Source organism: Mus musculus, chromosome 19 (assembly GCF_000001635.26).
Source record: "Mus musculus strain C57BL/6J chromosome 19, GRCm38.p6 C57BL/6J".
In the NCBI taxonomy this organism is placed as follows: domain Eukaryota; kingdom Metazoa; phylum Chordata; class Mammalia; order Rodentia; family Muridae; genus Mus; species Mus musculus.
This window is the reverse complement of record NC_000085.6, coordinates 24,919,071-24,944,473: the sequence shown is the minus strand read 5'-3', so window position 1 is coordinate 24,944,473 and position 25,403 is coordinate 24,919,071. Positions and strand designations below refer to the sequence as shown.

Sequence of the window (25,403 nt, the reverse complement as noted above, 5' to 3'; positions counted from 1 at the left end):
AGGTAATCAAGTCTTGGTCTGTGCCATTTAGCTCTAGATGAAATTTTATCTTGAATAAATGTCTCAAACCTTTGTTAAGTTGCTTTGTGAATCTGCCAAGTTTTTTTAAATTATATTTAAGAACAATTTTAAAGTCATTTTAATACCTTTTTTACATGTTACAAGGAACAGTCAGATACATCAATTGATATGCATGCAGATGAAGCTTCCAGTAGATCATCTTGAAAAATATTTTAGTTTTAAAGAATGTTGAAAGGGATCATGCAGAGGCAGATGGCATTTTTTTAGTAGATAGAATGCTCAGTGGAAAGAGATGTGTTGCCACATGTTGGATAGCTTTTTTTCAATAACAAAATTCCTGTGTTTATGTCAACAAATGGGACTGTTAACTACAAGTCATTCATGGACTGCTCCAGGGCCTGCTGATAGCTTTAGTCTCTAAATGCAGAGAATATCATGCTGAATGGATTTGTTAATAGTGAGAAACCATGAATAATTATGAAAGCATGAATGTTAAATTTGGTCTTTTTGGCATGGAGTAAGTTATTGATGATACATTACACTCTGTGTTCTGTGAGCTTTGTAACTGGGAAGTGAGTATGTGGTTGAATTTATAAAATTGTATTAAGGGGGCTGGTGAGATGGCTCAGTAGGTAAGAGCACCCAACTGCTCTTCCAAAGGTCCAGAGTTCAAATCCCAGCAACCACATGGTGGCTCATAACCATCCATAATGAGATCTGACGCCCTCTCTGGAGTGTCTGAAAACAGCTACAGTGTACTTACATATAATAAATAAATAAATCTTTAAAAAAAATTGTATTAAAAAAATGAAATGACTATGTCATGGTCATGACTTTGGTTTTGTCACACCTAAATAGTATTTGTTAAACTTTTAGAAGGAAAAAAAGTTGCCTCTATAATCTTAACCAAGTCTATTGAATAATCATCAGTGTGTCTTAAGTTCGAAGCTATGATAGTTACCTCCCCATGAATTGTACAACTAGAGTGATAAATATGATGGAACTTGTAGGTAATCCTACATATTCTCTTATGCAACAATTAAGTAATATTCTCTAGAAAACTGGTTGTACATGGCATAAAAAGCTTTTAAAAAGATCTTAAATAGTGTTCACTTTACTTCTATCAAGCGTGCTTTTAGTAAAAAATAGTCTGGTGGTAATATATAAAAGTACATATATATATGTATGTGTGTATGTGTGTGTATATATATATATATATATATATATATATATATATATATATATAACATATATATATATATATATAGTCATAATGCCTAAACGAGTTAAAATGTTGCAAAAATTAAATAAGTATATATAAAGGTCCATTAAAATGTGAAGTGTTAATATAATCTAGTTGTCTATCGCCCTTAGTAGCCAGATTTTTCTTGTGATCGGGAGTCTCTGTTGAGAGTCATGTGGTTGAAAACATGAATTTGCAAAAGACAACCTCTGGTAACCCTTTTATGCTAGCATAGATGACTTCAGGATATAACTACTATTGAGAGAGGGGTTGCTTTCAGAGGTGAAAAGGTGAATGGCCTTCTAAATCAATTCTGTGTAGCAACTAACTAAACCAAAAGTCTTCTGTAAATTTGTATTTAGGAATAGAACTTAAAGTCTCATTAAGACAAGATAGGTAGCTTTAAAATAAAATCCTTTGTGTTGATATTAGATTTTTGTATTGTATTATAGTAATTCTTTTAAATTTTGTTTTGTTCAGCATTTAACTGAAGAAAAACCTGATGGCCTTGTCAATGAAGCTACTAGGTATTCATATTTAAAGCTTATATTAATTACCAACCTGTTAGAAAATAGAAGTAACATAAAAACAAACGGAAAAAAAAGAAAGATAGTTAAGACAAATTTGTTTCCTTTTCCTTCCACACATTATTACTGTCTACCCCTCATGGACCCATGACTAGCATTTTATTTAAGCCATTTATATTGTGGGATAAAATGAATGGTAGACATAAGACTTACCTGATCTTTATGAATTTAGAAGAGTCTAACATTTAGAAGCGTTTTGTTCTCATGCCCCTTTGGAATTGAAGATAGTTAATTTGCTTCCTTAAAAACTGCCTCTTGCACATTTCATTGACCTGCTTTCTTTTGAAAATGTGAGCAGTGTTATTTCTTATGTGCTATACAAATAGTTGAAGGTTAATTAGCAGAGTAACTGAATATAGTAATTCTGCCAGTCTCCTTCAGACAAAAAGAATTAGAAATATTTGTATTGGGGTAAGTAGCAGGACTTTATCTATGAATGTGACCATTAGGTTCTTTCATTTATGAAATTGGGAATTCAGAACATAGATATGTATAATGTAGTCATACCTGGGCTTAAAACCCAAGTTCCAGTAGTCTTTTGCTGGGCTGAATTGTATGAACTTCAGTTTTTCCCTTTTTGAACAATGGGCATAATTTCTGCTTCCTATAGCTATCATGAAATTTTACAGAAAACGTGTGATTAAGTAGTAGCTGTTGTTATTAAACAAAACAAAACAAAAAAAACAACAAAAAAAAACTGCCTCACTTCCCACTGTTACTCAGTACAGAGGAACAATTACTGAAATACTTGTGACTTGGTACTGAAAACAGTGGTAAGTACTTTTAAGTTCTCTTTTGTTTTGTTCGTAGACTTACAAGTATTTAAAGTACTTTCCTTACCCTAGGTATATCTTCACTAATGGGCTGAAGGGTTACAAACCAAATATGCTGCTGGGCTTAGGAGTGAGGCCTCCTGAGATAGGAAAGAAAGAGTGAGGACAAATGATTTCTTGTTATCTTGAGGTTTATTGAATTCAATTTATTATTGAATTCTTCTGTTGTCCTTCCTAAATTTTTTGTTATTGTACAAATGTGATTTAAATTAAAATGAATTTAAGTATGATTGTAACTTTTTTCACCAAAATAGTTATTGTAGAAAATATACATAAAGCAAATAGAAAATATCAGAAAATGTAAAGTTCATAAAGAGTAAATTTAAAGATTTGGAGATGTGTGCATTCTGTTTTTAGCCACATAAGATTACTTACACAGAAGTAGGGTTGTGATATAAATTCTGTAGTTTTTTGTTTTTTCAATTTTGCTCATGTTTTTTAATTTTATTTCTAATCCTGTAAAAGAACAGATTAGAAAATAGTAGTCCAGTGGTTAGAATTTCCTGAATTTCCTGAAAGTAGTTTTTTAAAGCAAACTACTTAATGTTAAGTGAATTTTATATTTCTTTGAAAATTATGATAAATTTTATAACTTTTTTATCAACTAGACTGTCCTTATTCCCATCATAGTAGATACTAAATTTTATGCATTTCTTTAACATATATATACACACAGACAGACAGACAGACACACAGAGACACAGACACACACACTTGTGAACTGAAAATTATTCTCTGATCTAAAACTCTGGAGGCTTATCTTTATAGGATCAATAAATAATTCTTTTTGGATGAGCTTACAAAGTAATGTATGGAATTCTTCTGTAGAGTGAGTAGGTTGGGAGTAAACTGAACCCAAGCTAGTTATTAATTGAAATGTTGGCTTAAATATGTTTCTATGGTTTTGTGAGTTCTTAACATTTTTTTTCTGACACTTGTCCTTTGCTCTTTTAGGCAAGTTGCATTGGCAGACATGATTCTCATCAATAAAACAGACTTGGTTTCAGAAGAGGAGCTAAACAACTTAAGAACAACTATCAGGTACAGTGCACTTGACTATTGTAGTTTGAAAGCCAGAAGAAAGAATATTTGATGTTTTTACCATTAAGAGATGATAAATTTGGAGAAGCTAGGTCTGTTTACTGAAGTGCAATAGTTTGTACGTACTGAAATGTCACATGACCCCCATTATTATATATAGCTCTTACATGCCAATTAAAAATAAATCTATTTTCAGTTTTAGTGAACAGTGAAAATTATAAGTATGTTAAATGCCTTCAAATATAAATTTTAACATGTAAAATATTTTAAACCATGGGTATTGCTCTATAGGAATATAAGATAAGGTCTAAGGTTGACTTGCTTCAAGGATCATAAAGGAATCATATATATAGTTCTTGGCTAATTGACTGATAAATAAATAGAAATGTATAAAATAATTCACCAGCTCTTGCAAAACATAATTCAGATTTTTTTGGCTGATATTCTGGGTCCACTGACTCTCCTTATGAGTTTCCATTTCCTGTCTGTCCTTTGACTCTTTCCTAAGGGCAAGCCTCCTTACCTCTCTAAGACAGTTAATTTACTTCTTCATCTATGTGTCTTACCAGCTCCCAACTACTATTTTCTCACTTACCAGTTTCTGAGTCTATCCCTCCTTTATAACATATAATATTATGTATTTTCATCTGCAGATCCTATTCTCCCTTTTCTTCCCATTCCTTAATGAAATCTTGCTCATATTGTGCCAGTTCCCTGTAAACCCTTCTTGATTTTAATGGTTTCCTTAGTTATCAACTGTCCTTTGTCTTTGCTTTATGTCTTCATTGCCTATGTATAAGGGTAATCAAAATAGACTAATATGAATGATACTATGTTATTAATAAATATCAAACAGTCATCTTGCTGGCTGTTTTGGAGATTCTCATTCCTTTTGAAGCCAAAGGTGAACTTTTCAAATGAGAGTAAAATCCAAAGATTGTGTTTTGAGTTATTTTGTAATACTTAAACTAGGCAATGCCGTATATTTCAGTAGCTTTTCTTATTGGTCACTTTTAGTCACAGTAGAGCTTTTTATAATGAATTAGTATTACCACATTTAATGTCATTTCTATTGGCCTCACATGTTGACTGTAGTACCACTAATTTATATAGTACATGGTATAAAACTGAATCAAAAATGCATAACTATTAAGTCATTTCTAATGATTATGATTGCAAGAGAAAGAAATTCATACTTTCCCTCTATATTTTTTCTTGTTTTAATAATAGTATCCTTAGATTTTGCTACAAAAAGTACTTTCTCATATGGAAGGCAGATAATACTGCATAATGTTTAGGAATATGGGAGTTGAAGTCTGCTTTGGTTGTAATTCTTGATCTGTTTCTTCCTGTTCTGAGGAGGTTTATTTAGGCTTCTTGAATATCATCTGCAAAACAAGAATAAAACCTATCTTACACGTTTACTTTAAGTACTCATGAGACTTGTGAAATTGTTGGTGAGCTTTGCACTCCCTGACAGTGGGTGCTTCCTGAGCTCTTACAATGGAGATTTGTTTCTCTGAATTGAAAATTAGTACTCTTGTTAGTAGTAGTTAGTAGTTAGTTAGCAGTTAGTTAGTCGTCCAAAAATGAGACTTACCTCAGAATTATTTTATACAGAAAGAACCCATTAGAACATATTGAACCATCAGCATATATTTTGGACATGTGTCTGTAAAGAAAAGAGAATTAATAAGACAAAAACATATAGGTGTTAAAGATGTTTAAAGGAATTAAAGTAATTTTTTTGTGGCATACAAAGGGAAACTTTTTTTTTTTTTGGTGTTTTGTGTTCTCCATTTCTACAATGAATATGTATAGAATTTGGCTGTCTTGTAAAAGTTTTGACTATACAAGAACATTAAGAATCCCTGCTTCTTATGGAACCCCCCCTTTTTTTTGGCAATGCTGGGGTGAAACAGTGGTTTTGTGCATGCTAATTAAGCCTGTACCACTGAGCCATAGCCTTAGCCTCTTCCTAAAGTGAAGGATCTCCTTCCTTCCTTCCTTCCTTCCTTCCTTCCTTCCTTCCTTCCTTCCTTTCTTCTTTTTTTTTTTTTTTTGTAGTAACAAGTTTTCTTGAATGCACATAGATTGTGCCAGATTTGTGGTTTGAAGAGAAAGAATTCTAAGCCATTAACAAAAAAAAAGCAAAACAAAAACAAACAAACAAAAAACCAGAACAAAGCAAAAGGTGGGGTGGGGGAGAGAAAGAAAAGATGTTTACTTTTTGTTTTAGGAATAATTTTTGTATGCTTTTAAAAAAATCACCACTTTTTAAATCTCTTTCTTTTGCTTTTTATTTCAGATCAATAAATGGACTGGGAAAAGTTTTAGAAACTCAGAGATCAAGGTACTTTTTAAAGTTGCTATTAGAAATGGAGGTGTATGTCAGTTGTGAGATTGTTGCCTACTATGCACAAGGCCCTGAATTTGACTGTAGTACTGCATAAACTATAGAATGCACATGCCTGTAATCTCAGCACTTGGATATAGAGGCAGAGGCAGAGGCAGAAGTTCAAGTTCATCCTTGTTTATTTAGAAAGTTCAAGGACAGCCTGGCCTACATGCCATTGTGGGGAGGGAGGAAGAAAAGGAAAAAAATCTATTACTAATACCAACAACAAATAAATTAGCCTTTAGTTAAGAATAGACATTAGAAATTAGAAAGTACAGGCGTTGGTGATGCACACCTTTAATCCCAGCACCTGGGAGGCAGAGGCAGGTGGATCTCTGAGTTAAAGCCCAGCCTAGTCTACAGAGCGAGTTTCAGGGTAGCCAGAAACCCTGTCTCAGAAAATAAGTAACTTAACTGTGCTATAACAAGGATATAGACACATTAAAGTAATACCTAAATATTGTCTGAATGCTCTTTACAAATTAGTTTGCCATACTTAGTTCCTTTGTTAGCAACTATACAACTATGATACATAAATCTGGAAAAGCATGTTAATGTAAGGCCTTTAAATAGGTTTTTAATACTTTAAAATCTTATTTTTGCAAAAAAAAAACTGTAATAAGAATACATGAAATTATTATGTTTAAATTATTAATGCATCCCTTTATATATTTTACAGCTTTTATAGCTTTCTCTTACCTGTAGTTCTGTTCATAAAGATGTGCATAATCTTCTAAAATATTTGTACTCTCTTGAAAAAACAACAACAAACCCTCTGTGAACTGTTCTTTTGTAGATTGAACTGGTTTTGTTGTTGTTATTGTTGAATGGTGATGATTTCAGAAAACTTCAGTGTAGGGATATTTTGTTAAGTTCATGTTGGGGACAAGAATGGCTTAGTAGCCAATAGACTCAGACTCACAGCTGGCAGCTTAGTACCACCCAGCCTCTAGCTGAAAGAGTTTTCCATTGTCAAATGCAGAGAGGTCTTAGCTGAGTGGGCTGTCTGCAATGGCAAAGATTAGAGGTGCTGACAGACTGCCAGAAGTGTGAAGCGGTGACAGCAGCAGCTGCTCTGAGTGTGGATGCAGCTGGGAATGAATTTGGTATGTGTTTGCAGGAGCCACAGATGCCTTTAGTGTGAGCCTGCTACAGGCACTATATAAGTAGATGTACTCCCAGATTTTCCAGTTCCATTGTAGAAACCTGATAAGTCTAACACATACTCCAAGCCATTGCTCAGCCTTCATTCCTATCACAGTCTACTGTTTTCTCCTTGATTTTCTTTCTTTTATAAATGACAGACAACTCCATAGACTTAAATCAGCTTTTGAGAATCATATCTATCAGTAACTGTGGTTCTGTTGTGACAGCATGTATTTAGTTTGTATTTTCTTTGTTTCCACTTTGAAATTATCCATGTTATAACTAAAGGTTCCTCTTGATTAGCTTATATATTGATTTTGTTTATTTGACCATTTCCAACATTTGCTCTCTTACAGAAATACTAATCATACTTGTTGCTTAAGGATTAAGGGTGCAAATGAAAAAAATCTTTATCTTCTCTTTCTTTCTTTTTTTTTAAACATTGTTTTCTTTTTAAGATTTATTTATTTATTATATGTAAGTACACTGCAGCTGTCTTCAGACACACCAGAACAGGGAGTCAGATCTCCTTATGGATGGTTGTGAGCCACCATGTGATTGCTGGGACTTCCATGTGGTTGCTGGGACTTGAACTCAGGACCTTCAGAAGAGCAGTCGGGTGCTCTTATCTGCTGAGCCATCTCACCAGTCCTTATCTTCTCTTTCTTAAGTATCTGCTGTTGGCAGTGAATCTGAGTCTCTGAACTCATGTCCTTGCTGGGAACTTGGGAGTTGAATTAGAGACCTTTTCCATGAAGATCAGATATCTGTAGTAGTCTTATTATTGGATCATGAATCTTATGTAATTTCCCAAATTCCTAGAGACATACAAACAACAACTTGGGCCTCTCAGTTTAGAAACAAGATTTATTTCTTAGCAGAATAATTGGAATCATTATTTTTAACATTTTAATCCCATTAGTATTTTAAAGTTGGCAAAGTGAACGTGCTATAAGCAAATATAAGCAAACTTTGTAAAATAGTAAGAATCATGTGAGGTGTTATCTTACTGGCAAGGTTTAATTGGATTGGCAAGCAAATACAATTTCTATGGAACTTTGTAGACATTGGAAGTAGGAGGGAAAGTTAGAAGGTGTGGGGAATTGCAGGCTTGTCTCCAGTTGGGCTGAGGTCTGAACCCGAAGTCATAATTCACCTACATGACACGGTAGGCGTTCCCTCATGCTCCTGCAACTCTGGCTCCTGCCTAAGTTACCGCGCCCCCCACAGCCCCCACAAGAGAAGCATGGCTAGAAGTCATGTAGGCAATGGCCCAAGCTTCTGACCTTCAGGCTAAACTCCTCCCCAGTTACCTAGCAACAGTAAAGACCATAAAAAGGGCTGTTCAGCCCCACCTTGCCCTCTGACTTGTCTCTCTCACTCCTTTGTTCTCCCTCCTCTCACTTCTCCTCTTTCCTTTGTCTTCTCTCCTCTCCTTTCTCCCTCTTACTCTTTCTCTCTGGCCTTCTCTCTCTCTCTCTCTCTCCCCCTCTCTCTTTCCCCCTGCATTTCTATAATAAAGCTCTAAAACCATAGAATGTCTCTGCTCATCAAGGCCCACTGCGCTTGGAGGATGGGACAGGCTTTCTCCTAATGAGCCACCCATTAGAAGGCCTTTCTGTGCTCCAGTCAAGATCTGCTGCACTCACTCTTGCAGGTGTTGGGAACCTCTCTTCCCTCATCCTTCTCTCCTATAACCCTGGTGGCTTTAGCAAAGTAGCTCCAGGGTTCCCAGGTAGGGCTGCCCCTTGGCCACCCCCTGAAGAGTGGGTCAGAGGCTTGAATGTCCACCCAGGACTGAGTGGAAAGTGTATGGCAGCTCTCCCATGCCTGACAGACCAGAGCATAGGTAAAACTCTGGTGGGGCATGGGTTTCCCCTTCCCCAGGGCATCCGTCAAGAAGGCATGCATTCTTATTTAAGGACTTCTTAAGATTTTAAAGATTCAGGCCGGGCTTGGTGGTGCACGCCTTTAATCCCAGCACTTGGGAGGCAGAGGCCAGCCTGGTCTACAGAGTGAGTTCCAGGACAGCCAGGACTATACAGAGAAACTCTGTCTCAAAAAACAAACAAACAAACAAACAAAGGTTTTTAAAGATTCAAGAAAATTGAACAGAGGAAAATAAAAATACAGTTGGTCAATAATAATTTAACAACCATTGCAGTTTTCCACTAGTTCTAGGCATTTCAGGGTGGGATCAGGAATTAAGCAACAGATAAGACATAAGTACTTTTAAGACACTGGAGTGATCAATCATTTGGGGGAAAACTGAGAAGTGAACAAGCAAAAAGCAACACCTTAGATAGTATTAATATATCACAATAGAAAGAAAAATTGCTCAGCATTCTGTAAGAATAAAAAGCAGAGGCATGACCATTTGATCTTTCCTGATGAAGTCTGGAAAACTTAACTAAAAAAATGATCGTTGATTAGTCTTGAACAGTGAAGGGAAAAATTTCCCAGATGGCCTGGAGTGCAGGTGCTTTCCCAGGATAAGTGTGCAAGTGAAGAAAATCTTCACTTAATATTTCAGAGATAAGCAGGGCGTGGTGGAGCTCGCCTTTAATCCCAGCACTTGGGAGGCAGAGGCAGGCGGATTTCTGAGTTCGAGGCCAGCCTGGTCTACACAGTGAGTTCCAGGACAGCCAGGGCTACACAGAGAAACCCTGCCTCAAAAAAACAAAACAAAACAAAACAAAAAATACAGAGATAATATTTTAGAATGACTAGGACACATGGCTGCATTTGGCTGAGAGAAAAGGTGTGTGAGGACCATGAATGCCACAATATACAGGATTTTCTCTGTAGGCAACAAGGAGTTACTGAAAGATTTAAAAACAGTGAGAGAATTAAAGGGTGAACTCAACTGCGGGCTAGTCTCTGAAGTTCCGGGCGTACAAGAAGGTTGGCAAGACTTGCATAGAGTGGGATGAGCATGGCTTTAGGAAGGACAATGAATTGATTTTATAATCACTTGAGTTTTAGATCCACTTGGAACAACATTTGGAAATTTAGTGCTAGAGTTTAGCACAATGCTTTTGGAAATAACAGCAAGTGTGTAGACTAGGTGAACCCTGTGGAGCAATTCATTGAATTTTAAAAGGTGGTTAGGCAGTTTCCTTAAAGTAGCATCTGCAGGCTATATAAGACAGTAGGAGACGAGTGAACTCTTTTTTCCCTTGATTTATTTTCATATTTAATTTAAAATGGTAATGGTCTTTCCATCTTATGGTTTGAATGCCTGGGAAAATGTCTGGTATTTTTATTTCTGAATTAAACAATTCCATAAAAAGTTTTCTAGACATGTATTAAATGAGAAGAGACATTCATTTCCAAAGCAGTGCTAGTTTGGGGGAAAGTTCATAAAAACTTGTATGTGGAAGGAAGCTCATGCCTTGTCACTGAGAATTTGATGGTTGTTGTTGGTACTTTGATTTTTAATAGTACTTAGTGGAGTTGCTACAGTGTGGTTATCTCTAAATGGTAGCATTCTCAAGGACACTGTCACAGTGAGGCAGTGCTGTAGTTAGAAGGGTGTTCACAGAATCGGTACCTACAGACTTCAGTGAAGATGACAAATTCATGGTTTAAGCTTGTTCTTGTTTAACAGTTAAGGTGGGAAAGGAAGTATGCTTAACACTAGGATTTCCATCTCTTAGTGTAAATTGATACTCAGAAATTTCTTCACAGACCATTTGCTTCCTTGCTTTATTGTTTTCCTGGCTCAGCACCTCTAGTGTGTCCAGAATGTGAAGTGTTGATATAGTATATTAACACAGAATGTTGTGGTATTTGTTGTTTAATAAGATGGGAATTTGTCCATCTATGCCAAGATAAGCGTTTATAATTGTGTAGAGTGCTGTCCTGAGAGTGTGGCTGGCTGCTGCAAGTAAGCAAGGCGGGCCCAGCTGGACACTTGTGAGCTAAACTTAAATTTGTATGCTTAATCAAATGTCTTGAGTGTGACAGATGTCTGACAAGATATTTAATGTCTGGCAAGCTGCTTGAGTCTGGTATTGAAATATAATTGTACTTTTCATTGTAGCTTTGTTGTGTTCTTTGAAATATTTCCTTCATTTTAGTTTAATTATGAGCTCAAGGTTTTCTGCTCTTTTGTGGGCTTAGGTTAAAACTGAAAGTCAGTCATCTGTTTTTTTAAATTTACCTCTATGTACTTAAACCATGAGGTACTGTGTGATTATTAGTGACTTGAATTCCTGCATTCCTCACAAGGTTCAGTCCTCACTGATTTTTGAGGAAGCATTTGGTCTGACAGTGTTGTGAACTAGGAAGCTTCGCTCTACTTGTGCGCTCATTCTGAACGAGTAAAGTTAAATGTGATGTTCTAGAGGGAGTAATATTAATTCACACGCTGGCTGTCTGACTCCTTTTGGTTTTATTTATATATTAATTTATTTTTTGGCATTTGGGATTGACTCCAGAGCCTTACACATGCTTTGTCAAGGTGCTGTATGCCCAGCCTCAGAATTCTAGGGTTTTTTTTTTTCCCCTGAGACAAGGTCTCAGTATGTAGCTCGAGACCTGTCCTGAAACTCATTATGTGACCAGACTGGCCTAGATATCACAGAGATCCACCAGCCTCTGCCTTCCAAGTGCTAGGATTAAGGTTTGTGCCACCACACTCAGTTGTAGAGTTCTAGTATTTTTATATTACCTTTTATCATAGAGAAGGTATAAAAGAATTAAGAAAATTCCAAAGGTATTTGGAGTTTGTGTAAACTATTGTCCATTTGTTACTTCTTTTAGTTCATATTTGGGGTAATATGAAAAGCTTATTTAGATAACTTTTAATATAAAAATATGGCATTTTAAAGCTTATAGAGTTATTATTGAAGGACAATCAGAAGTGGAAAGGAATTTTTTTTTTTTTGAAGCAGTAACAGGTAAATTTTTTGCCTGATCTTTCTTATTCAGCTACTTTTAGGAATTTAAGGTAGAAATCTTTTATAGTGTCTTTTTTTTTTTTTTTGTCTTGCCTGCCATTTAATATATGACCCTAAATGTAATGTGCTAGTTAATCTTTTAAAAATATATATATATTTTTTTATCTTGTGTATATGAGTGTTTTGCCTGTGTGTATGTTATGTGTACCATGTGTGTGCCCAAATGCCCATAGAGGTCAGAAGAGGACATCGGGTCTCCTGAAACTGGAGTTCCAGACAGTTGCAAGCCACCAAAAAGATGCTGAGAACCAAACCCAAGGCTGATTAATCTTTATGCTTACGTATTTTGTTAAAAGACCCTTTGAGATTTTTCATTTTGAGACAGGGTCAATAACCCTGGCTGGTCTTGACCTTACTATGTAGCCAAGGATGTCCCTGAACTTCTCATTGTTTTTATCTACCCCCTAAATGCTGAGTTTAGAGTCCTGGACCACCATGCCTAACTTGAAATTTTATACTGGATTATTTGGATGTATTTCACAGAATTTTCAACTGTTTAAATGCATTTCCTTCCTTTTAGAGTTCATCTCTCAAATATATTAGACCTTCATGCCTATGATATTCTCTCTGGAATAAGGTATGTTTTCAGTAATTGTTCATTTTAAATGCAGTATATTTTATTCCAGTCTCCCATTATTTAAGATGATGTTTCTTTAGCATGAAAGTTCTTTGTTGTTTGTTTGTTTTGTTTTAATTTTCTAAGGCATGCTTTTACCTTGCAGCCCAGGCTGACCTTTAAGCTTATGATCCTCTATCACAGCTTCCCAAGTACTGAGATTATAAGCTTGTACTACCACACCTGGCTCACAAGGTCATTTTTTTTTAAAAGATTTATTTATTTATTATATGTAAGTACACTGTAGCTGTCTTCAGACACTCCAGAAGAGGGCGTCAGATCTTGTTACAGATGGTTGTGAGCCACCATGTGGTTGCTGGGATTTGAACTCCAGACCTTCGGAAGAGCAGTCGGGTGCTCTTACCCACTGAGCCATCTCACCAGCCCTCACAAGGTCATTTCTAAGTATGATCTTGAAACAATCGATGGTAACTGATTGTTTGGGAATCACAATTCATTTTTCTATAGAAATTTTAATGTAAATGGTAATAAAGCCTGGAAATCATAAGTGTCTCTGTGCCAACCATTATAACACTTTCTAAATAAAATAAAATAAAAGTCATAAACTATATAGAAAAACCTAACTGGCTTCTTCTCTTACAACTCCATTTCTTTTAGTACTAGCTTTCTGTCTCATTTTGGAGGTATCTTTATGTTAAGATGTAGAAAAAACATTATTCTTGGATATAAGTGTTTTTTGTTGTTGTTTTGAGACAGGATTTTGCTATGTATCTTTGGCTGGCCTGAAATTTGCTAGGTTGGCCTTGAACTCACATAGATCTGCCTGCCTCTGCCTCTGAAAGGCATATACCACTACATCCAAATCAGCTATTTATTTTTCTACTTGTACTAAGAATATATGACATAAAGTCTCTTATAATAAGTTTTTAGGTTACAATACAGAATTATTAACTTTAGGCAAGATGATTTACAACACTGACTTACAAAACTCCTTGAATTACAGGTCGTTAGCTTTCCCCTCTGAAACCAGTATATTCAAATGTATGCTTCTATGGACGATGGTATTTTGTTCTTCAGTGACAGATTGTAGGACTTCCTTTAAAAAAATAAAGTCCACTTACATATATACAAACATGAATATACACAAAGAACACACATTTATTTTATCTGTTCATTTAAAGAATAAACATTTAGGTTGTTCCCACATCTTAGCTATTGTAAATAATGTTTATAGTATCTTTTAAGTTTAATTTGTGTCTACTCAGTATCATGAAAATGGATACTTCTCTGAGTGTTTTTTAATTAGTAAGGCTATTTTATTTATGAATAGGCATAGTGGGTGGTTCTGTACTTGTGAGATACAAGTAGGTACCCAGCCTCTTGTCCTTAGTATTGTTCACTCTTTGAAATGGCATCTGAAATAACCCATATGGATATGACATAGTGCTATACTGTACTTCTTTATTTTAAAGAGAATTTTAATACCCATTTATTGTGGTTTTTCAAAATGGGACTACTGTGCCTGTAGGTATGGAATACGCAGGGCAGCTATTTCCTCATTTTTTAAGTTGAAATCCAGCGTGGTGAATATGTCGTCCTCCAAGTCAAGGGCTAGAACTAGCCATTCTAGAAGTTAAGTCTTCCGTTAGGAACTGTTTTCACTTACTGCTTCTGGTGTTGGACTTTAGTGTGACCCATTAACAGACTAAAATGGCTGTTCAGGAAATCCTGGATAAATTCTGTTTGCTTTTCTTTGTCTATGTGAATCACATATGAGTGTGTACTTGTTGAAATACAGCCTTATGTGTATGGTACAGTCAGAGCGTCTGATTGTTGCTTTCCACAGTGTGAAGTCTTCCTGGCCCGTTTTCCTGCTGTATATTTTGAGTACTCAGGAATTTCTTTAAACTTATGATGGCTGCATATGGGGTATGAAAATCATTAGGAGTCGCACTGATTATTTTTCACACAGAAGACTCTGATGAATAAATTTCAGGTTTTAATAACTGTATGCTTGTCCACTCTACTAGAGCACAGTTTCTTTTCTTTTTATAATAGGGGCTAAATTAAGGGCACAAGATTCTGAGACTTAATAGGAACTAACCCTAAAGATTTCTTGGTTGTTGTTGGGGTTTGTTTTGTTTTGTTTTGTTTTAGCCTTTTACTTGCATGTGAAAGTTGTATGTACTCACTGTCTAACAAGACTGAAACATGATTTTCCAATAATTTTCTAATCTCATTCTATTTCTGACTAAGAGCAGTTATAATGTTTTAGTAATACTTACAGTAGTATGTGTGTAATGTCTCTCTGCTGTAGATGAGGCCTTTGCATGGCTTTGCTTTTGCTTAGCTGTTAATCAGGCAACCAGCTGGGAAGGATTTAATGTGACACCCTCCCTCCTAAGACCCCCCAGTGTGAGTCATTCCTTCCAATAGTTCTTGCAGCCTAAACTTGCTGTTACTAATTTACCCCTCACCATGCTTCAAGACAGGACATCTGCAAGGCTTTAAGCCCTCCTCCTCCCTTCCCCTTGTCGCCATCAGTGTCTAAGTGTGTGCTACAGTTGTTATGGTAGTAATTTGTTCTGCATATTGGTCTTATGGCTCTTCTCTTTAACAGAACAATGGATTCTGACTTTTTTTTTTCCTTCACTCCCCCCTTCTGAGATAGCTCTTGATGTCCTGGAACTTACTACATAGACCAGTCTGATCTATTTTTTTCTTAACTGGTAACTGACTATATAGGACATTTATACTCAGATACTGTTTGTCCTTATATAATAGAAATGTTTATGGACGGGAAACCCTTAAAGGAAAATTTACATTTCTAACTTTTTGAAGCTACCAACAGCTTATTTCATATTAGGAAGCATGGAAAAGAAATAAGAAACTTAGAACACTACAGAAAGGCCATGCATGTTTCTAAGCTTGTTGAAATTATCACAATAACTTTTTGGAATTATAAAGAAATCTACTGGCATATTTAACATAGAATGATGCTAAAATATTAGTTTTCTCTTCATTGTATGATACTTTTGGTTGTGCATTCAAAAATATTTTTAATAACTTACACTTTTCTTGACATATATCTGAGATTTCTCAACTTTTCTATGCATAAATTGCATGCATGTATAAATTTAAATATATGAAGAGTAAGTAAAATTGGAACTTTGGGGGTAGATTCATCTCTGGAATGTTTGTTCCTTTATTGGCCATGTGTCTCTAGGTAATAGATAATGTTAAATCAGAAGTATATGGATCTCTGAATATGTAATTGGTTGTTCTTAGTTTACAGAAAAAGCTCCAGCATGTGTCAACAGCACCCCACCTTGATCAGGTAAAAATAAAATTTTATAAAATTTTAAAGTATCTCTTTTAACCATGTTGGCTCTACTTGGTATTTTTTTTTAATTAGATCTCTTTCTAAAAAAATTATTTATAGATTAGGTTGGCAATTTTAAGAGTTTTGCATGTCTATGAGGTTGTGTGATCTAGTTTAGCATAAGAATTTGTCATGTGTTAAACATTCTAATCCTTCTCCTAATATTTTAGAAAATCCTGTATTCAAACTTATTCTGATGAGAATTTCTGCACAAATGAAACCTGTGGGTTCTAGAGAAAAATAAGGGTTGGCTTATTTAAATAAAAACTGACCTTGAATTTTACCTTTAGTAGCACTGTAAGGCTGTATGTGTGTGTGTGTGTGTGTGTGTGTGTGTGTGTGTGTGTGTGTGTGTGTGAGAGAGAGAGAGAGAGAGAGAGAGAGAGAGAGAGAGAGAGAGAGAGAGAGAAAGAGAGAGATTCCCCAGGATGATATTTAAGATGCTAGGAACAAAGTAGATACATTTTTACTAAGCCATGTTTTTGGTAAGCAAGTCAAAGCTGGTAGAACTTTAGGGTCAACACTTGCACTTGGTCCCCCAAAGAAGGTGTTGCCTTTTCTCCAAACCTGAGGCTGTGGGGCCCTTGACATGGCTGTGCCATGACAGCAACAATTGCCTCAGGAACTCACTCATTTAGGACTTCTTCCCTCCTACAGATGAGGGTATTCTTTTCTTCTTGGCTCTATCACATGAGATTCTTAGAATCTGTTGCGGGGAGAGCTCAGAAAATCAGTTCTATGCTTTATGACCTATTGCAGGGAAAAGTAGGGTCCGTGAACTTACAAACAAGAGTGATTTTCCTGCTTCTGTTTCTCAAATGCCAAAGTGCAATGCACTGGGCTAGAGGATTGTACTGGTTACTTTCCTCATTGCTTTAACAAAATACCTGACAAGATTAATCATTATAGCTATCCTGAACATCGAAAGCTTTAGAAAAGATAATATTTTTATATAAAGTAAATCATGCAGGTTTTAGTGTGTAATTCAGTGCTGCCTGCACACACACACACACACACACACACATCCATGTGTACAAGCACCTACCTTTATATCTCCCACTCATATTATATTATATTATATCTATATAATAAGTGTATCTAAAAATGCTGAGAAGTCCTTATATACCTTCTAGTCAAAGAAAGGGTAGTTGCCATTCTGACTTGAACACTAAAGAGAAACTAGTAGGGTTTTGTTAGCTGGTTGTCAGGCCTGGATTTTTGCGTCAATACAGTACGAGAGGAGAGGCAATCCAGATGTTGAAAAGTGAAAATATATGTCCCAGAAAAGCAGGCTTTAAGTGCAGAAGTCTTATTCGATGGATAGGGCTGGAAGATGCTGAGCTATAATGTGTAAGGCAAAGAAGGCTCACACTACTGTGTGTTAGTGTTAGAGAAGCAGGGCTTGTCTTTGGGATCTAGAGGCCAAGCATGAAGATATGTCCCATGGGGTGAATGCCTGCAGTAGAAACCGGGTGATCCCTGAGCTGTCTGCATATGGATTAGTGAGAAAGGGGGAGGAGTGACAGAAATGTAGAGGAACTAGAGGAACCTAGAAAACTTTAGACACGTCTACAGGACAAAGAGATTTGAATGAAAATGCCACCTGCTCAGCATGGCATCTTGGGACTGAAAATACCACAGAGGCAAAGAACAGTGGAGGACTGCAGCTGGAGGCAGAGGGATTGAGTCTGAGGATATTACTGGGCTTGGTTTTCCAGAAAAAGAAACCATGAAGAAGTTATTGTATAGTAGGTCTTGTTTCCATGAGGTGTAAAACTGAGACTCTAAAGAGTTAAATGGGAAAATAAGCCAAATCAGCAAATTAGAGTTAATGTTAGTTTTATTTTAGGGGAATTTCTTTATTAGGCTTTAGTTTTTTAAGTTGTTGCCTCATTTTCTGTTTTTGTGTTACTAACCATCAGAAGGCACTTAGTTTTAGGTTCAAAGCAAAATTAAATTTCAAGATCTAGTCTGAGGTTGGTAATACCTGGGTATGCTGTATATAAGTTATTGAAGTTTTATTCCTGAGAAAAGTTACTTTACTTACCTTTTTAAAATTTCCCATCATCCCTTGTATCATCTCAATAAAGATGAGCTGGGGTGGGAATATAGATGAGAAAGTCCACTGTGCTTAGTTTTGTTTGTAGAGGCAATTTAGAATTGAGTTTTTACCATAATTGACAGCTTTCATCTTCTTTGAATTTTCCTCATATGAAAAGAGTTTATGGAAGAAAAGCCACAATTCCAACTTAGGGATCATTTACCTTGAACCTTATTATATATCATCTTAATTTTAGGAATCAGTTGTGCCTATTGCTGGAGTTCATTATATCCTTTAAAAGACTAAGTGATAGCGAGGTGTTGCAGGGCCTGACTCTTATGCCTGTATTCCCACTTCTGAAGAGGTAGATTCAGGAGCCGTAATTCAAAGCCAGCCTGGGTTACTGGAGACAGTCTCAGAAAGCAAAAACTAACCATAGAAAGTCATGTCCCTAACCTACAAAAGAAAAAAAAAATGCTTATAAATATCTTTAAACTACAGTAAAGCAGGGAATGTATTGAGTTCTTTGCTGAAAGATTCTCAGAAGCTGTTCAAGTTAATGAAATATACTTATAATGCAATACATTTATGAGGGATTTTAAAGACAAAATTACTTTCCTTTGAAATTGATACATTGTATGAGTACTTTGTATTGTAGAAAACAAAAACTGCTCAAGCTGATCTCTGTCTGTCCTTTAAAGAGATTCAGTGTGGGTGGTGTACAGCAGAACTTTGTGTCTTATGTCTCATACAGGACTCACTGAGTACCAGCTCCTTGGTGCTGCCCTCACAGTACCAAGCAGCTGTCATTTTAGTTTCTGAATTTTTTTTAAGTTTAACTATTTTAAGTAGGAAATACAAGCATAATCGTACAGTATTTGTCCATTCCTGGCTCATTTCATCTGGCAAAGAATCCTCAGGGTTTATTCACATTTTACCATAAGGCAGATCTATCTTTCTTTCTTCCTTCCTTCCTTCCTTCCTTCCTTCCTTCCTTCCTTCCTTCCTTCCTTCCTTCCTAATCCATTTTATATACACATCACTTTTTTAAAAATTCATTTGTTGATGAGCATTGAAATCATTTCTAGCTTTTGGTTTAGTTTTTGTAACAAAATGCAGGTAGAACTTTTCATAATCTATGGTTTCTATTCTATGTAGCCAACTGCAGTCCAAAATATTAAGTGGAAAAATTCAAGAAATAAATAATTCATCAGTATAAAACTGCATGCTGTTTTGAGTAGCATTATGAATCCTCTCACCGTTCAGAGCTTCGTGAACTATCCCATTGTCTGCTACATCTGTGCTGAATACGGCACCGCCCATCATTCACTTAGTTGACATCTCTGTCGCCAGATCTACTGTCACATATCATAATGCTTATATTCAGGTGACCCTTATGCTACTGAATCACCTCCCAAAGCACAGGACTAATAATGGTGACAATACAGATATGTCAAAGAGAAGCTGTACAGTGCTTTCTTTGTGTGAAAAGGTGGAAGTTCTTGATTGAATAAGAAATGGAAAAAAATCATATATCGAGACTGCTAAGATCTATGATCAGAATGACTCTTGTATCTGTGACACTGAGGAGGAAAAAGAAACTTGAGTTATTTTTGCAGTATGATTCAAAGCATGAAAGTTAGGACCACGGTATGTAAGTGCTTAGTGAAGACTCGAAAGGCATTGCCTTGTTACTAGGCATTATCTGTAGTTGCATACAAATACCACAGTTCTTGGACTGTAGGTCCCACAGATAAGGGGGAGTGTTTTTCTGTGCCTTGCATTTTAAAAGTCCAACATGTCTTTTTGGGTTTTTTTTCCATTAATTTATTTATTCACTGTACATCCCAGTCGCTGCCCCCCCCCCCCAGTCCTTTCCCCTTCCCCTCTTCCCTTCTCCTTTAAGAGAATGCTCTCCCTTATATTCCCCCACCCTGGCACATCCAGTCTCTGCAGGGCTAGGCACAGACTTCCCCAGACAAGGCAGACCAGCCAGGGGAACAGATTCTACAGACAGGCAACAGCTTTAGGGCCCAGTTGCTGGTGAACCCACATGAAGACTGAGCTGCACAACCACTACACTAAGTATGGAGGAGGGGGAGAACATCTCTCTTTAAGTTGACTTTACTCCTGATGTCTCTCCGCTTTGCATATTGACAACATCAGAGGATTAAGTGTCAGCATATTGTTGCCCTGCATCGATCTTTAATGCTTTTATCGTGTCTAAGTTTGCATTAAAGAAATTCTGAATGCTGATACATACCCGAAACCCCAGCACGCTAAGGTTGAAACAGGGATTGTGAGTTCAAAACCAGCTTGGGATACATAGCAAGATCTTGTTTCAAAACCAATGAAACAAAAATTAAATCAATGAATAAAACTACTAGCATTTTTATATTTTCTTCTGCTGTCTTACATGGTGTTCTAAAATGCTTGGGGAAATGAGGATTTCTAAGAAGTTAAACAGAGATGCACCCTCTTTCTTCCTGTTGCAATTATTTTGTGCTTGGCTGGAGCATTTTACTATCCAAGATGTTTTTAACAACATGCTTATTATTAGCCTTTGTGCATTCTCATTGCTGAGTTTGAGATTTGGGTTATATTGTTAGCAAAGGGAAGTTTGAATTTTAATCATGTAACCTATTAGAGGAAACTCTAAGCTTCTGTAGAGAAAACAGCTCTATCAGGATCCAGAGAAAAACATGAATCTGTCAAAGATCTGAGCCAGAATTGCCACTACTGCCAGCCTTGCTGAGAACTCCTTTCACTCAGCACCATGGTTGCTCATTTAGAGACCAAACAAACATGGCTTTCTTTCTTTTTTTACTTTTTTTTTGGAGACAGGGTTTCTCTGTATAGCCCTGGCTGTCCTGGAACTTACTCTGTAGACCAGGCTGGCCTCGAACTCAGAAATCCACCTGCCTCTGCCTCCTGAGTGCTGGGATTAAAGGCGTGCGCCACCACGCCTGGCTATGGCTTGCTTTCTAAGAGAGCAGAGTTAAATTTTGTTTTGAGTGGCACTCCTGGACCTGGGTATTTTATTTTTCTAAGCTTCATTTTCCCAACTTCTAAGTGAAATGGTTATCCCTACTCCCTAGGATTGCTGTGAAGAGCAGCGGAAGAGCCAAGATGCACAGGCAGAATGCACACAGTTAGGCTGCGTTCCTTCTTTGTTTAGGACCCTCACTTGGAAGGTTTTGTTATTTGTTAAATACTGAACTGTTGATGCACTTTATAGATATTGATAATTCCAAAATCACCAAAACAAAGAGAGAGATAATGGTTGATTATATTAGTCAGCTAAAACTCCATAAGTATGGCCTCTTTCTTTTTTTCATCTTAAAACTGGTTATAGTTTAAAAAAAAAATAGGTGGATGATTTTATAACAATTCTGGATTTTCCTCTTGATTTACAGAGTATTGTTACAGTCACATTTGAAGTACCAGGAAGTGCAAAGGAAGAATGTCTAAATGTATTTATCCAGGTGAATGCAATTTTTAACTGATTAATGATTCATCGGCTGCTTTGTGCGTGGTAGTTGCATTAGCAACTTATGAAATTGTGTCGCCCGATACAGAATCTCCTGTGGGAAAAGAACGTGAAAAACAAGGACGGCCACTGCATGGAGGTCATTCGGCTAAAGGTGCGCTGTGCCGTTTGCCCTCAGACTTTGGAGAGGGTATCCTTTTCTTGGCTGCTATGGAAACACCATATTTGGTTTTACCAGAAACACCAGGTTTAGTACAAATAACCTTTGTCAGCCCTCACTTTCATCTTTTCCATTGCTGAAAAGGAGCTTTACACGCCACTGTAAAACCATGGTTTATTTACACCCACCACTTTATTTAGTGTTGCGGCTAGAGTGACCTGTGTGCCTTGCATCGCTAGCCAGGATCTCCCCTGCTAGGTGCTCCCAGCAGTGATCTGACTCATAAGCTTGACGCCGTCAAAACTCTTCTTCTCGGCAGAGTGGTCACTTAGGAAATGGTTTGTTTTTCCAAGAGAGCATCATTTAACAGAAATAATACTGAAAGTTCTGCCACTGCTGAACCTTGTATTGATACATTTGGCAGACACTAAACATTTGCCATATTTTACACAAAGGTACAAAACACTGGAATTCTTGTTCAGGTTTTGGAAAGGCATTCATATCACTTGACATTTGGATGTGTGTGCATGCTGTTGTGTTTGTCTGTCTGAGTGTGGGAACACACATAACACAATGTGCAGGTGGGGGTCAGAGGACGACTTTAGGGAGTCGGTTGTCTCCAATTGTGGGTTCCGGGAGTCAGTCTCAGTTTGTCAAGCGTGTGAAGGAAGTGCATGCTTTACCCACTGAGCCAGCACTTGGCCACCCCTTCCTTCATGGAACTTTTATTCACATGACTATAAAAGATTTTCATTTGATCATTGCCTACATTTATTATAATACATTTCCAAAACAGATTCACCAACAAAGTATCTTAAATTCTCAAATTTTGTAGTTAAATTGTGAAAGAAGTATAAATCTCTTAAAGGCAGAGTAATTAGTATCAGGTTTTTGTTGTGATAAATAACATTGAAAAATCCTGATATATTAGTTTTATCATTAGAAAGGGACCATTGCCAGGCATGGTAGATCTCAGCAAGGTCAAGGCCAGCTTGGCCTGCATAGCAAGTTTCAGGGCAGCCAGGGCTTTATAGCAAGACCCTGTCTCAAACAAAACAAAAGAAAACAAATGAACAACAAACAGAAATAAGAAAAAGGAAGTAATTCTTTATTTTAAAAAAGTAGCCAAGCATGGTATTAATCCCACCACTTAAGAGGCAAAGGAAGGCAGATTTCTGAGTTTTGAGTCCAGTTTTGTCTATAGAGTGAGTTCCAGGACAGCCACTGCTACACAGAGAAAACCTGCTTTAGGGGGTGGGGAGTGGTATCAGTATACACAAAAGTTTTAAGGAATTTAAAATATGCAAATAATTGAATCAAGTGATATTTTTATTGCTCTGTTATGAGTTTGTTTTTTGAAAAGTAGTATTTTCAAATTTGATGTACTATTTCTGCTTGCAAATTTGAGGTAGAACTGAGTGATCATTGTTCTTTGAACAGGGACTGGTGTCTATCAAAGACAAACCACAGCAAATGATTGTGCAAGGCATCCATGAGCTGTACGACCTGGAAGAAAGCCTAGTGAACTGGAAGGATGATGCGGAGAGAGCGTGTCAGCTGGTCTTCATTGGTGGGTAACAAACTTCTGAAGGAAAGTGCACAGCCGGGTTGGAAGGAGACGTACTGTGTTACTTAACCAGATTAACTGAGAAGCTTGTCTAGTTGTCTGAATCATGGATAATGTAAGATTTTGTTAGAACTTTACTCTTTAAGACAACTTAGAACAGTGCTTACTTCAAGCACTAACTTGGTTTAAGGCTTAACTAGAAAGTTGTGAAAGGAATCGAGCAGTTACTGTTGATTTTGTAGAGTGCCTGCGTTTAACTTTGGAATTGATAGGTGAACAATTCTTTTAATAAGCACAATCACTGTTTTGTTGTATTCTCAGGTAGAAATTTAGATAAGGATGTTCTTCAACAACTCTTCCTCACTGCTGTGGCAGAGGCAGAAGAGCAAAGGACAGCACCAGGCAGAGATGGAGTTTGTCCATCGCACTAGAAGCTGTTTCTTACCGGAAGAACTGACGAGAAAAACAAAGATGTATTTAAATCCTGGATCCACTACCGCTGTTGTGATTTGGGAGTATACGTATAATAGTATTTATTTTATAAAAACACATAACATTGTAGTAAATTATTATAAAAAATATCTGATATTCATAAAATATATCCTCTGGAGGTTTTTTTTGAGGCAAGTATTTCACAAAAGTTCCAGAATTTTCTTTGAAGTTTAAGTATGACTGCTGACAACTTATCCATCATTATTTGTAAAAATGATGGCAAACATTTTCATTTTCTCTTAAAAACTTCAGGTTATTGCTGAGATACAATGAATACAGTGATAGTAACAAAAAATTGCTATCATTATATTTAAAACCAGCTTAACCTTTATTTTTATGCTATGTGTGTGAGTATTTTGCCTGCATGTATGTCTGTGTACTTTGCACATTCAGTGTCTGAAGTCCAGAAGGCACCAGATCTCCTGGAGCTGAAGTCACAGACGGTTGTAAGTCTTCATGTGGGTGCTGTGAACTAAACCCAGGTCCTCTGGAAGAACAGCCAGCACTCTTAACTACTGAGCCATCCATCTCTTCAACTCTCTCACTGTGTTTTTAGGAGAATGAGTTTTTAATGTTCCTAAAGAGTCAAAGAAATTAAACCATCTCTTACAATCAGTAATAGTGTGATGGTACTTTGGCTCTTTTTTTTTTTTTTTTTTTTTTCAAAACAGGGTTTCTCTGTGTAGCCCTGGCTGTCCTGGAACTCACTCTGTAGACCAGGCTGGCCTTGAACTCAGAAATCCACTTGCCCTGCCTCCCGAGTGCTGGCATCAAAGGCGTGCACCACCACGCCCGGCTGGTACTTCGGCTCTTTGTTCTGTTTTACACCTAGAAGATTATAATTGTTGAACTTTAAATTTTTAGTCTTATTGCTGGCATTAAATTCTTCCTGCCTATTTTGAACTGTGTTAATTTTCTGTATAATATGAGAAATAATGAGGTACACTCCTTTACTAACCATAACTAAGGATAGCTATCTGTGTGTGTGCATATCATAGTGCGTGTGTGTGTGTGTGCATGTGTGTGTGTGTGTGTGTGTGCGCGTGTGTGTGCGCGTGCGCGCGTGTGAGTGTTTGCACACATGTCAGCTTCTGAATTTCTAGCCAGTTCTCATGTCTCTGCCTCCCATCTCACTGTAGAAATCTGGAGCTGGGATTATAAACCCAAAACAAGTCTGAATTCTAATTGCCAAAGTTTTATGGCAAGCAATTTGACCTTGTAGCTCAGCCATCTTACTGGCCTCACAGATGACCTTTTAAAAAATATTTCTTAAATTTATGAACACGTGTGTTGGTGCCTGTGGAGACCTGAAAAGGGCATCAAGACCCCTCAAGCTGAGATAGCATGCAGTTATGTGTCACTGCAGGCCCCTCAAGCTGAGATAGCATGCAGTTATGTGTCACTGCAGGCCCCTCAAGCTGAGATAGCATGCAGTTATGTGTCACTGCAGGCCCCTCAAGC

At 36.8% G+C, this 25,403-nt stretch overlaps 1 protein-coding gene and 1 non-coding gene across 5 annotated transcripts in view; both read left to right on the top strand.

Annotated features, from left to right (window-relative positions):
• Positions 1 to 24,845, top strand: part of Cbwd1 (COBW domain containing 1) — a 42,035-nt gene extending 17,190 nt beyond the window's left edge. For 2 of the 4 annotated variants that reach the window (NR_033744.1, NM_146097.3), the window contains exons 7-15: positions 1,745 to 1,791; positions 3,639 to 3,725; positions 6,034 to 6,078; positions 12,754 to 12,810; positions 16,099 to 16,147; positions 21,650 to 21,718; positions 21,812 to 21,877; positions 23,324 to 23,453; positions 23,772 to 24,558. Coding sequence is in view for 3 of the 4 variants with exons in the window: in NM_146097.3 (NP_666209.1) it covers positions 1,745 to 1,791; positions 3,639 to 3,725; positions 6,034 to 6,078; positions 12,754 to 12,810; positions 16,099 to 16,147; positions 21,650 to 21,718; positions 21,812 to 21,877; positions 23,324 to 23,453; positions 23,772 to 23,881 (660 nt within the window). In the remaining variant the exon portion in view is untranslated. Of the gene's footprint in view, positions 1 to 1,744; positions 1,792 to 3,638; positions 3,726 to 6,033; positions 6,079 to 12,753; positions 12,811 to 16,098; positions 16,148 to 21,649; positions 21,719 to 21,811; positions 21,878 to 23,323; positions 23,454 to 23,771 lie in introns of all 4 variants that reach the window. The other 2 variants (XM_030250890.1, XM_030250891.1) reach the window with 1 other exon arrangement.
• Positions 2,171 to 2,239, top strand: Mir3084-1 (microRNA 3084-1). The gene has a single exon (NR_037245.1). It is a non-coding gene; the product is annotated as a microRNA 3084-1 (primary transcript).
• Positions 24,846 to 25,403: the final 558 nt, after the last annotated feature.